Genomic DNA, 12,872 nt, shown 5'->3' on the forward strand with positions numbered 1-12,872 from the left:
GGCGCGTGCGCGAGGGGAGTGGGCGGTGAGGCCGGGTCCACGTGCGTCCCTCCCCGGGACCCCAGCAGCTTAGCGCCCAGCGGCTACGTGAACCGAGGCACCCGGATGTCCGCGCCCCTCTCCGAGTGACCAGTCCTGTCCTCTGGTCCCGCAGGGCTCGCAGCCTCGGCTGGCGTTTACGCATTGCCATGGTGACTGTAGGCAACTACTGCGAGGCCGAAGGGCCCGTGGGTCCAGCCTGGACACAAGATGGGCTGAGTCCCTGCTTCTTCTTCACGCTCGTGCCCTCGACGCTGATGGCCCTGGGGGCTCTGGCCTTGGTGCTGGCTTTTCCCTGCAGACGCCGGGAGCGGCCCGCTGGTGCTGACTCCGTGTCTTGGGGGGCCGGCCCTCGCGTCTTTCCCTACGTGCTGCAGCTGCTTCTGGCCACACTTCAGGTGGCGCTGCCCCTGGCCGGCCTGGCTGGCAGGGTGGGCACTGCCCGGGGAGCCCCACTGCCAAGCTACCTACTGCTGGCCTCCGTGCTGGAAAGTCTGGCCGGCGCCTGTGGCCTGTGGCTGCTCGTGGTGGAGCGGAGCCAGGCACGGCAGCGTCTAGCAATGGGCATCTGGATCAAGTTCAGGCACAGCCCGGGTCTTCTGCTCCTCTGGACTGTGGCGTTTGCAGCCGAGAACTTGGCCCTGGTGTCTTGGAACAGCCCACAGTGGTGGTGGGCAAGGGCGGACTTGGGCCAGCAGGTGAGGGACTCTGTGGGGAGGAGCAAGCCTCTGCTGGCCGGGTTTGGGAGAAAGCACTGCATGTCCAGTCACACTGCTTCCAGGCTTTAGGATGCCTCTCAGCAAAGGGAGAAGGGAGGGGCTCAGGCTGGCTAGAAGCTGATAGCCAGCTGGTGGGGTGTGTCTTTGCTGAGTCACTGTGGTTTTGCTTTTTTTTTAAAAAGCCTGTAAGTGCTGCATGTGTTCATGATACCAGTCCCCAGCCCTATTACAAGTAGTAATACAATGAAATTTTATCCTCAATGATACTCTCTCCACTTATATTTTATTCTAGGTTCAGTTTAGCTTGTGGGTGCTTCGGTATGTGGTTTCTGGAGGGCTGTTTGTCCTGGGTCTCTGGGCCCCTGGGCTTCGTCCCCAGTCCTATACACTGCAGGTTCATGAAGAGGACCAAGATGTGGAAAGGAACCAGGTACACCTCAGTTTCTTTCTTTTTTTTTTTTTTTTGTGACACAGTCGTGCTCTGTCACCCAGGCTGAGTGCAGTGGCACAATCTCAGCTCCCTGTACTCTCTGCCTCCCGAGTTCAAACAATTCTCATGCCTCAGTCTCCTGAGTAGCTAGGATTACAGGTGTGCACCACCACACCCGGCTAATGTTTGTATTTTTAGTAGAGTAGGGGTTTTACCATGTTGGCCAGGCTGGTCTTGAACTCCTAATCTCAGGTGATCTGCCTGCCTTGGCCTCCCAAAGTGCTGGTATTATAGGCGTGAACCACTGCACCAGGCCCCTCCTCAGTTTCTGAATCCTAAAGTCTGTCTTCATTTCATTCCCTGTCATCATTCCTTCCCCTGAAAATGAAATGCTTCTTTTCCAAATCTCAGTTTGCGACTTAGTTTTTCTGACCCCATCAAGGATCACTTGTGGGTCTGAGATACCTGGGAGCTGTAACCCCATGTTTTTCCCTAGAGGATTTCTAGTTAGTGTACTTATTTGATTTCTGAGCTCCCTTCCTTTGTGTTTCACCATCTAGGGTCGGTCAACAGCCCAACAATCTACGTGGCGAGATTTTGGCAGGAAGCTCCGCCTCCTGAGTGGCTACCTGTGGCCTCGGGGGAGTCCTGCTCTGCAGCTGGTGGTACTCATCTGCCTGGGGCTCATGGGCTTGGAACGGGCACTCAATGTGTTGGTGCCTATATTCTATAGGAACATTGGTAAGCAGGAGGAGCCCAGCTCAGCATGCTGGTCCTTCATCAGCCTGGTGGCTCGGGTGGTCCTTACCTAGGGAGGTGGGACAGAGCTGGGTGATCAGAAAGAGGCTGTGACTGGTACCTGGGGCCATTTTGCCTGAAGAGAGTCCTGGGTGCCATAGTGGGCTCTGACTCGTTTTCTCCACAGTGAACTTGCTGACTGAGAAGGCACCTTGGAGCTCTCTGGCCTGGACTGTTACCAGCTATGTCTTCCTCAAGTTCCTCCAGGGGGGTGGCACTGGCAGTACAGGTATGAGAGACTCCATGCTCACCCTGCTAGGTATAGGCCCCTCCCACAGGCATTCCCTCACCATTCACCTCTCCCAGCAGTCCTCCCCAGCTCCCTTGTGCTCTCAGACCTTTTACTTCCTGGTGCTAGGCTGACGTCCCTCAGCCCCCAGGCCCTACTGAGGCCTCCCCTGGCTCCCTGCAGGCTTCGTGAGCAACCTGCGCACGTTCCTGTGGATCCGGGTGCAGCAGTTCACGTCTCGGCAAGTGGAGCTACGCATCTTCTCCCACCTGCACGAGCTCTCACTGCGCTGGCACCTGGGGCGCCGCACCGGGGAGGTGCTGCGGATCGCGGATCGGGGCACATCCAGTGTCACAGGGCTGCTCAGGTGCCGCCCAATGGAAAGGGCATGTGGGAGGGTGGAGCTGGAGAAGCAGGGATAGGGGCCTATGGGAGGAAGAGAACAGACCCAGCCTGAGGAGCTGCCCCACATTGATATTTTTTAAATTATAGGATTCTTGTACACATGCTTTCCTAATAACTCAAGTAATGCAGGCAGAGAGCAAATCTCTTTCAAGCTGCACTCACTTTTCCAGAGCTTCCCACTCTGTTTAGTATGTTGGGTTCTGCTTTTTTTTTTTTTTTTTTTTTTTTGAGACAGAGTCTTGCTCTGTCACCCAGGCTGGAGTATGCGATCTTGGCCCACTGAAACCTCTACCTCCCAGTTTCAAGTGATTCTCGCACCTCAGCCTCCCAAGTAGCTGGGATTACAGGCATATGCCACCATGCCCGGCTAATTTTTTTATTTTTTTAGTAGAGACAGGGTTTCACCATGTTGGTCAGGCTGGTCTCGAACTCCTGACCTTGTGATCTGCCCATCTTGGCCTCCCAAAGTGCTGGGATTACAGGTGTGAGCCACCACAGCAGGCCGGGTTCTGCTTTTTTTTTTGTGTGACAGGGTCATGCTCTGTCACCCAGGCTGGAGTACAGTGGCGTAATCTCTGCTTACTGCAACCTCTGCCTCCCAGGTTCAGGCAATTCTCCTGCGTCAGCCTCCTGAGTAGTTGGGATTACAGACATGTACCAGCACGCCTGGCTAATTTTTGTATTTTTAGTAGAGACAGGGTTTCACCATGTTGGCCAGGCCGGCCTCCAACTCCTGGCCTCATGTGATCTGCCTACCTTAGCCTCCCAAAGTGCTGGGATTATAGTTGTGAGCCACCATGCCCAGCTGGATTCTGCTTTTTTTGCATTTTTACATACATACTATATATGCAGACTCACAGAGCTAATATGATATGGTATTGTGGAAGGTTTTCCTAAAACAAATGGTATTGTGACACAGGCGCCATTCTCAGAGTTGCTTATTAACAGAACATTAAAGAGATGTATTTTTTCTCCCGTGCATGAGGGTCTCCCTCATTCATTGTAATTGATACAGAGAATTCTGTAGTTTGGGCATGGTTGATTTAGCCACCCACCTCGTGAGGGTAGAATCAATTATTCTATTGACAATAAAACACTACCCTGAAATGCCTAGAGGCAAGGTTGCCAGGTCTTAGCACCTAAACCTTTGTCACTTGACCTGCCCTCCTAGCTACCTGGTGTTCAACATCATCCCCACACTGGCCGACATCATCATTGGCATCATCTACTTCAGCATGTTCTTCAATGCCTGGTTTGGCCTCATTGTGTTCCTGTGCATGAGTCTTTACCTCGGTGAGTGCCGCTGGGTGACACCAGCTCCCTGAACTATCCAGGGGCTCCCTTGGCCATGAGCTCTGCCCCGGCTCAGGTGATTCACCTATGGGAGGCCATGGATTGGTGGACTTGAATGGACTCTTAGTGCTTCTCACGTGATGGATGGGTCTCCTCCGTGTAATCGAACCTTAGCTCAACCTAGGTGAGGGCTAAACCTCGGGAAGGGCATTCTTGTCACGTTAAGTCCGCGCTGTGGACACAAGTCAAGGAAGCCTCATTTGTGTAACAAGATGCAGTTTGCTTTCATTTGTTTACTAAAAGCGTTTTCTACACATGAGGCCTTGTGCAGGCTGCGGAGACGCTACCCTGTGGAATCTGGGTCTCTGGGCTTGAGCACAGGTTTAGTGTGTACATGGCAGGTAGTGAACACTGACATTTGGTCTGTGCTGCTGGGGATGATGTCCTATTCTCCTCCCTATCCTGTCACTCTCCAGCCCTGACCATTGTGGTCACTGAGTGGAGAACCAAGTTTCGCCGCGCTATGAACACACAGGAGAACGCTGCCCGGGCACGAGCAGTGGACTCTCTGCTAAACTTCGAGACGGTAACAGAGGCCCCGGGGGCAGTGGTGTGAGGCATGGAGAGGTGGAGGAGTGTGGCTAGGACCACTGGGGCTGACAGAGTCAGGGGTTCAGGAAGGAGGATTGAGAGTCGGTGGGGAGGGGAATGACCTGAGTGCCATGTGCTGTACCCATGCCAAATAATTTCGGATTGAATTCCTCAGGTGAAGTATTACAACGCTGAGGGTTATGAAGTAGAACGCTATCGAGAGGCCATCATCAAATATCAGGTGAGGATGCTAGCTTGAGGCCTCTGGAGAATAATGCCCTGGCCTAGTAGAATTGCCAGGACCAGGAGTAACAGTCGAGTGTTGGGGTGGAAGGGGCCTGGGCCCAGGTTTGGACTCGGTGATGGTCACTGTGTATGGGACATTCCTTCTCCTATGTTACTGCCCTCAGGGTTTGGAATGGAAGTCAAACGCTTCACTGGTTTTGCTAAATCAGACCCAGAACCTGGTGATTGGGCTCGGGCTCCTTGCTGGTTCCCTGCTTTGCGCATACTTTGTCAGTGAGCAGAAGCTACAGGTGAGGCAGGATCTTGGACGAGAGAGTGGGGCACAAGGAAGAGGGGGTCTGGGGCCTATGTCTGGGCCACCAGGCTCTTGGGTAGGAAGTGGGCAGGGTGACACAAGAAGAGCAGCCTGCAGGCCTCCCATGACATACTCTGCTTCCCTGATTGCCACAGGTCGGGGACTTTGTGCTCTTTGGCACCTACATTATCCAGCTGTACATGCCCCTCAATTGGTTTGGCACCTACTACAGGTAACCTGAGCCCTGGCCCTTACCTGCCCAGGCCACATTACTACTTCCTGGCTACTCAGAGAAGTCTTAACCAGCACCTTCTTGCAGGATGATCCAGACCAACTTCATCGACATGGAGAACATGTTTGACTTGCTGAAAGAGGAGAGAGAAGTGAGCAGAGAGGAGTCAGGCTTGGGGAGGGAGGAGCCGTGTGGTGTTTCTTGTGCCTGAAACATACAAAGCTGAGAACCTCAGCACACACGGGTGGCACTCTTCCAGGTGAAGGACCTTCCTGGAGCAGGGCCCCTTCGCTTTCAGAAGGGCCGAATTGAGTTTGAGAATGTGCACTTCAGCTACGCTGATGGGTGAGGCCTTCTTTTTTGCTTCCTTTCCTTTTCTGAAGCAGGAAGGCAGTTTTGCACACTGCCTTCCTGCTTCTCACAGCTCTGAATCCCTGCTTTTGGAAAAGAGCCTGGGCAGGGGCAGGGCCTAGGAGCAGCTCTGGTGATTGAAGGCACCTGCTGAGTACACCCACGCTTCCTTGCAGGCGGGAGACTCTGCAAGATGTGTCCTTCACTGTGATGCCTGGACAGACACTGGCCCTGGTGAGAGGAGACCCAGCCACTTGGCCCAGATGCCTCAAGCTTCCCTCATTCAGTGCCCATGGTAGCTTGTGACCCAGGCTGTGGAGTCAGAGAGCCCTGTCACAATAGGCAACAGGATTGAGTGGTGCAGGCTCCACGGACATGGGTGATCTCTAGAAGAGGCGGCCTTAAAAGCCAGTGGGCCTCAGCTAGGCGTGGTGGCTCAGCCTGTAATCCCAGCACTTTGGGAGGCCAAGGCAGGCAGATCACCTGAGGTCAGGAGTTCAAGACCAGTCTGGCCAACATGGTGAAATGCCGTGTCTACTAAAAATATAATAATTAGCCAGGCATGGTGCCGGGCACCCATAATCCCGCTACTCAGGAGGCTGAGGCACGAGAATTACTTGAACCTGGGAGTCAGAGGTTGCAGTGAGCCAAGATCGCACCATTGCATTCCAGCCTGGGTAACAGAGTGAGACTCGGTCCCAAAAAAAAAAAAAAAAAAGCCAGTGGGCCTGAGATTTTTCTGGTTTCTAATGCAACAGGTGGGCCCATCTGGGGCAGGGAAAAGCACAATTTTGCGCCTCCTGTTTCGCTTCTATGACATCAGCTCTGGCTGCATCCGAATAGACGGGCAAGACATTTCACAGGTAAGGTTGCTCAGAAGAAGATTAGTTTAGGGGTCTCTGTGTGGAGGAATGATAAGGGCTGAGTGTCCAGAGAGAGCAGATGTCACTCTTGCAAAAAACTGGGGCCATTCTAGCACGATAAAACCTACACTCACACAGGAAAAGTAGTCCTGTAAAGGATTTGTATGGTGCCATAAAAGGTACAAAGGGCCGGCCGGACACAGTGGCTTATGCCTGTAATCCCAGCACTTTGGGAGGCCAAGGCAGGTGGATCGCTTGAACCCAGGAGTTCAAGACCAGCCTGGGCAACATGGCAAAACCCCCTCTCTACAAAAAATACAAAAATTAACTGGGTATGGTGGCACACACCTGTAGTCCCACCAAGAAGTTGCAATGAGTTGTTATCATGCCACTGCACTACAGCTTGGGTGACAGAGCAAGGCCCTGTCTCAAAAAAAAAAAAAAGGTACAAAGATCTGTAGCCAAATGTGGTGGCTCACACTTGTAATCCCAACACTTTGGGAGGCCAAGGCAGGTGGATCATTTGAGTCCAGGATTTTGAGAGCAGCCTGGGCAACATATTCTGGCAATCCCATCTCAACAAAAAATTAAAAAATTAACCTGATGTGGTGGCAAGCGCTTGTGGTCTCAGCTACTCAGGAAGCTGTGGTGGGAGGATTGCATGAGCCCAGGAGGTCAAGGCTGCAGTGAGCCGAGATTTTGCCACTGCACTCCAGCCTGGGTGACAAAGTGAGACTCTGTATCCAAAAACAAAACAAAACATCCGCAGCAATCTGGTGGAGCAGGAAGAGAAGATGGGGAAACAGAGAGGTTGAGTGATTTGCCCACATGGCTAGGATTTAGGGCGGTGATGGCGGTATTCTTACCAGGGCCTCTTATCCCATGTGCTTCTGGCCAGCCCATCCTCCATCCCAGGCCTTGGGGGTATCTCACAAGGCAGAATGTATGGTCTTTTGACCCTAGGTAACCCAGGTCTCTCTCCGGTCTCATATTGGAGTTGTGCCCCAAGACACTGTCCTCTTCAATGACACCATCACCAACAATATCCGTTACGGCCGTGTCACAGCTGGGGACGATGAGGTAGAGGCTGCTGCTCAGGCTGCAGGCATCCATGATGCCATTATGGCCTTCCCTGAAGGTGAGATTCCTTTGCAGAGAGTCTTCTCTCCTTCCAGTGTTGTCCTGTTAATCCCTGACCCCTGTTCCCTCCGTTTCTTGTTTCTTCCACGTAAAAAACATTCTGGGTAATATCCACAGGGTACAGGACACAGGTGGGTGAGCGGGGACTGAAGCTGAGTGGTGGGGAGAAGCAGCGCGTCGCCATCGCCCGCACCATCCTCAAGGCTCCGGACATCATTCTGCTGGATGAGGTGTGCCCTGGGTCTCCTCTCCTCCTTCCTCCCTTGTGTATACTCAAGCCACTCCTGCTGAGCACTGTCCCCACCTAGAACAGGTATCATGAATACATGTCTCACAAAACACACTTTACAGTTCTCAAGCCCAAACAAGGCTTTTGTGTATTCTTGAGGCCTTAGCCAGCAGTTTGCCTCCTCCTTCCATTGGGGGTTTTGAGTGGCAGGGGCAGTTTTATCTGGACTCTCTCTATAGGCAACGTCAGCGCTGGATACATCTAATGAGAGGGCCATCCAGGCTTCTCTGGCCAAAGTCTGTGCCAACCGCACCACCATCGTAGTGGCACACAGGTACAGGACTACAGGACCAGGGCGGCTGGCAGCGTGGGCCCACTTTGGGTGGGGTAGTAGGTGACTGATCTTTGACTTCAGGCTCTCAACTGTGGTCAATGCTGACCAGATCCTCGTCATCAAGGATGGCTGCATCGTGGAGAGGGGACGGTAAGAGACACAACATAGATGAAAAGGACAGATCTGAACTGGGGGCTCCAGGAAAGGGGTGTGAAGTCCCAAGGGCTTCTAGAGGGGACCTCCCTTGCCCATCCCCTGTCCTCTCTGTGGCAAGGACCCTTGGGGTAAAACTGATGGTTGGAATTCACACTTTCCTCTTCACCCCAGGCATGAGGCTCTGTTGTCCCGAGGTGGGGTGTATGCTGACATGTGGCGGCTGCAGCAGCAGGGAAAGGAAGAAGCCTCTGAAGACACTAAGCCTCAGACCGTGGAATGGTGACAAAAGTTTGGTCACATCCTTCTCAAAGACTAACCCAGAAGGGAATAAGATGTATCCCCTTTCCCTGGCTTATTTCATCCTGGTGTTGGGGTATGGTGCTAGCTATAGTAAAGGGAAAGGGACCTTTCAGAAAAGCACTTTTTGGAAAAATAAAATGTGGACTGTGCGAGGATCACTGTGGCTTTGTGGGGTGGGGTACTGCGGTGGGCCTCTACCCATAAGTCAGGAGAGCATTCTTGACATGGCTTTTCTGTTTAAGGCTGAGGCGGAAGAGGAGAGAGACACACACCACTTGTATGTCTTATCAACTGCCAAGATTCTTTATTTTCTCCAGGCCCCTTCCTGCTCACACCACATGGGAGCAGCTCCAGTATAAGGGAGATGACATGATGAAGGGGCTGAGAGTAGGGCCTGGCCAGCTTCCACCGAGGGCCCAGCCAGGGAACAGTTGCTAGCCGCTCTCTCCCATGCAGCTGGAATGCTAGCAAGGCCTTCCAGAGGCTCCCAGGGTGACCTCCACATCATTCCCGCTTGTCTCTGCCCTCCAGGCTGCTCCGGACCTCCTCTCGCTGTGTACCCTAGAGGTGTGAGGGCCACAGTCCTCCTCAGGTGAACCTCCCTCCCCAAGCCCAGGGCCCTAGCACAGGCTGCAGTTGGACGGCTTCGAGCTGCGGCTCTGCGCCTAGAGCAAGAAGGGAAGGAGGGGAAGACAGGGTGCAACGTCAAGGAAATGAGGGGACAGCCCTCATTCCAGAGCTCGGCACGGGCTGGAGTCATACTGAAAACTAAATGACAACCACCATTCCAAAACTGTGCACCACTTAAAAGAACCCCCACCCCGACTTCTTCCTTCCCACTGCAGCACCCATCTTCATCTCAGCCTCATACCTGCTGCCGCTGGTATTCTGCCTCACTGGCTGACAGTGCTTGTGCTAAAGCTAGGTCTTCTTCCTCCTGAGAACTGGGAGGGAGGAATGGCTTAAGTTAGATGATGGTAAGATCTAAAATTTGAACATAATGATCTGTATGTGTCAGGCCTCAGGGTGCTAAGCTCTGCCAGGGATGATCTCAATCTTCATAGCAACACTACAAAGTGGGTATTAGTATTGTCCCCATTTTATAGAGGAAATGAAGTCTCCATGGGTTAAATAACTTGACAAAGATCATATAGTTCATTTTAATTTTGAGCCCAAGTTGCCAGTGATTATCTTGCATTGTGTCAGAGTGGTCTCACCTACCTCCCTCCACATCAAGCCTTTGCCTACAGCTTGCCCTCTCTCTTTCACAAGAGATTAAGGTACCTTGGAACCTGGGGTTTGGTCTCTGCCAGGGACATTTCCAGGGCTCGCTGCAGAGCTTCATCCTCACTCTGCAAAGGGAGAAAGAAGACCAGTGTCCTTGGACTTCACTCTCTGTGTGCTTGTTTTTGCCCATCCAACCTCTGCCCAACTCACCAGGCCATTCTGCAAAGCAATCACTGGAGGGGCTGTCCAGGATGGAGATCGGGTTGTGGCTCTACAACAGACATTGAAGAGGTAGAAGTCAGAGGTGTGAAGGGGAAAAATGGGGAGCAGGGAAACAGGCAGGCCTACCTGCTGGGAGAGGGACAGGAAGGCAAGGTTCCACTTGGGCTGGGGACGGTGCTTGTAGAAGCCACAGCTTGTGCTCTGGAGATGGCGGCAAGGCTGTAAGGAAGAAATATTTTTGACATGTCTCCAAGAACCAGCCTTACCCAGGAAGTGGAGAGTTCTGGAAAAACATGCACTTGAAAAGGAAGCTAAAAGGCTCCCCTAGCCGACAGGGATGGGGTTGAAGCTCCCCAATTTGAAATGACAGAACTTGAGTCAGTTCCAAAAGAATGCGACGGTCCCAGAGCTAAGTAGAGGACTTGGCTGCAATTACCCTGCCCGGCTGGTTGGATGCCCTTCCCCAGAGCAATCATGGTCCAATGGGTGCCGGTGCTTGATGCAGAAGTTTCGGCTACAGCGTTCACAGGTCAGTTTCATCATTTCTCGCTGCCGGCAGCCAGCGCGCTCACACTTATTGGTGAAGATCTGAGGTGAAGTGAGAAGGTTGTTTCTGCTAAGATTCTTTGACTATTTGGGTTTCCAGGCATCTGTAGTCCCAGCTGGGTTGTGGCTGACTCCTACAGTGCTTACCTTACGTTTTTGCTGTGCTGGATCAGAGCGACAGTCTCTGTCAATGTGCTCTCCCACAGCACGGTCAGGGGGCTCTCCTCTGGCCACAGGCACAGGCACATTGCAGAGAGGGCACACAGGTACCTGGATATCCTATAGTCAAGGAGCAAGAGTCAGTCTGTAGCCCACTCCAGTCCAACAAATCTCTGGTCCTGAAAGAACTTGGCTATGACCCCACAAACGCTCAAGAAAACAATGTTTGCCAGCACGGACAGCCTCGGAAAGACAAAAGAGGAGGAATGTGAGACACAGATATGGGGGATTCTACAAGCATTCTCCATCTGCCCGCTTTCACCCTGAGGATCGCCCCCTCACCTTTTGGTAAGCAGATCCACAGTGATGCTGGGCGTAGGCCACATGGTCTGCGCAGAAAATGCCCGAGCAGGCATCGCACTTAAGCGGCAGGAAATCTGCAGAGAGTTGGTCGGATTGCAGGTCCAGCGGGACCTCGATGTCCTTCCCTCTCACCCAAGCCTTCCACTCGGGAAGGAAAACGCCACGCTATTTGCGACACACCGCCCCTTCCCAAGCTCATTACTTCCTTGGCCACGCCCCCTCGGCCATCGCCCCCAACTTCAAGCCCCGCCCCCCGGCCTTGCCAGCCGGGGAGCCCACCCTTCCTTCCCCACCTGTGGGTCGAAGTCCCTTTCCGCTGGGCCCCGCCCCCCGCGCGCTCCGCCCCTCACCCAAGCGCTGACAGCTCGGCTCCGAACAGTGAGCCCCGAGGTCCGGAAACTCCATCGCCAGGCCGGGCAGGGCCTGCCAGGAGAAGCAGCGAGTGCTGAGCGTCTCTAGGGCTCCTGCTCCCCGTCCGGACCGCAACCCCACACTCTGGCGGACTCCCTGCCCCGCCCCTTCCTCTCCCCCGCCCAGCCCGGGTTACTGGAGCCCCCGCGCCTGCCGGCCCACGGCGCCTGCTCCTCCCTCAGCGCGCGGCGCGCTGACGTCATCACGCAGGGCGGGCGTGTCCGGCGCCTCTCCAGGCAGCTGGGGAGCGCTGCGGCCAAACCCCCGCCCAGCCTTATTCGGGGAGGCGGAGAGTCAGAAGACTCTCCCGAGGCCAGAGGGTGGCTGTGCGCGGCTCCGCGACCCTGGGCGCTGGCATAGCTCCACTAAGCGTCTCTCTGGGGCATCAGGGACCGGCGAAAGGGCCAGCGAAGGCGAAGTCGGATATCTTGGGGATGGAAGGCTGGATGGTTTGGGGTCCTTCACAATTCGGTCCTTAGACAAGATGCCCTCCCCCTGGCCATTTTGTTCACGGCCACGGCTGCCCTTCGTCTCCACGAGCTGAAGGGGGCACACTCCCATATTTCTCTGAAGTACAGACCTCTCTAGAGATGCAGATCCCTCCTCCAGTTTCGATTTTGGTGCCCGCCTCAGACTGAAGTAGGCGCACCTGCTATGTGATCTTCCTGCTTCTATTCTAGCACCCATATCACCAATGAGCTGTCCCCAGCCCCTACGTATGTAAGTATACTGGGAAGTCAGGAACCACGTCTACCTTGTTTTGTGTTAGGTTCTAGCACCAAACAGTGCCTAGAACAGTGTAGTCCTCAGACTTTAGTGTGAATCCAAATCGCCTACAAAGCTAGTTTAAAATGCGGATTTCCAGGTCCTGGAGCTTCTAATTCAGTAGGAACACCTGAAGGAATTCTGACACAGATTGCCCATGCACCACACTCTGAAAAACACTAGCCTAGAATATTCTCAGTGATTATTAAATAAATGTAGCTAGGACTATATGCACAAACCACTATGCCCAGCTAATTTTTAAAGTTCTATTTTGTAGAAATGGGGCTCTCATTTTGATGCCCAGACTGGTCTCGAACTCCTGGCCTCAAGTGATCCTCCTGCCTCGGCCTTCCAAAGTGCTGGGATTACAGACGTGAGCCACTACACCTGACCAATATTCTTTTTACTTGTTTTTCCTTTATTTATTTTTTTTATTGTGTATTCCAGGAAAACTTGTTTTTATTTTAAATTACTTTCAGGACTTTATAAATACTTTTATTTTGTTTCAATATATAACTGTCAGATTTCA

The 12,872-nt window shown here is 53.3% G+C and overlaps 2 protein-coding genes across 3 annotated transcripts; one reads left to right on the top strand and one right to left on the bottom strand.

The window, feature by feature from the left end:
* Positions 1-50: 50 nt before the first annotated feature.
* On the top strand, positions 51-8,799 carry ABCB6 (ATP binding cassette subfamily B member 6 (LAN blood group)). Its single transcript, XM_012445904.3, has 19 exons — positions 51-737; positions 1,051-1,188; positions 1,749-1,929; positions 2,114-2,215; positions 2,399-2,582; positions 3,792-3,913; positions 4,390-4,499; positions 4,680-4,745; positions 4,915-5,040; positions 5,201-5,277; positions 5,365-5,428; positions 5,537-5,622; positions 5,805-5,862; positions 6,387-6,491; positions 7,455-7,629; positions 7,749-7,861; positions 8,100-8,194; positions 8,276-8,344; positions 8,522-8,799. The coding sequence occupies exons 1-19, from the start codon at positions 189-191 to the stop codon at positions 8,631-8,633; spliced, it is 2,532 nt and encodes an 843-aa protein (XP_012301327.2). The 5' UTR covers positions 51-188; the 3' UTR covers positions 8,634-8,799.
* Positions 8,800-8,932: 133 nt separating this feature from the next.
* ZFAND2B (zinc finger AN1-type containing 2B) lies at positions 8,933-11,776 on the bottom strand. 2 transcript variants are annotated; one of them, XM_012445907.2, is made up of 9 exons: positions 11,518-11,776; positions 11,147-11,241; positions 10,793-10,924; positions 10,536-10,687; positions 10,226-10,318; positions 10,088-10,148; positions 9,935-10,002; positions 9,522-9,594; positions 8,933-9,315 (listed from the first exon to the last, which is right to left on the bottom strand). In XM_012445907.2, the coding sequence occupies exons 1-9, from the start codon at positions 11,570-11,572 to the stop codon at positions 9,271-9,273; spliced, it is 774 nt and encodes a 257-aa protein (XP_012301330.2). In that variant the 5' UTR covers positions 11,573-11,776; the 3' UTR covers positions 8,933-9,270. The 2 variants fall into 2 exon arrangements, with proteins under 2 accessions (XP_012301330.2, XP_012301329.2); XM_012445906.2 differs by having other exon boundaries at positions 8,933-9,211; positions 11,518-11,684.
* Between the last annotated feature and the right edge of the window lie 1,096 nt (positions 11,777-12,872).

Source organism: Aotus nancymaae, unplaced genomic scaffold (assembly GCF_030222135.1).
Source record: "Aotus nancymaae isolate 86718 unplaced genomic scaffold, 86718_ANA_hifiasm-v0.15.2.pri h1tg000008l, whole genome shotgun sequence".
NCBI lineage: Eukaryota > Metazoa > Chordata > Mammalia > Primates > Aotidae > Aotus > Aotus nancymaae.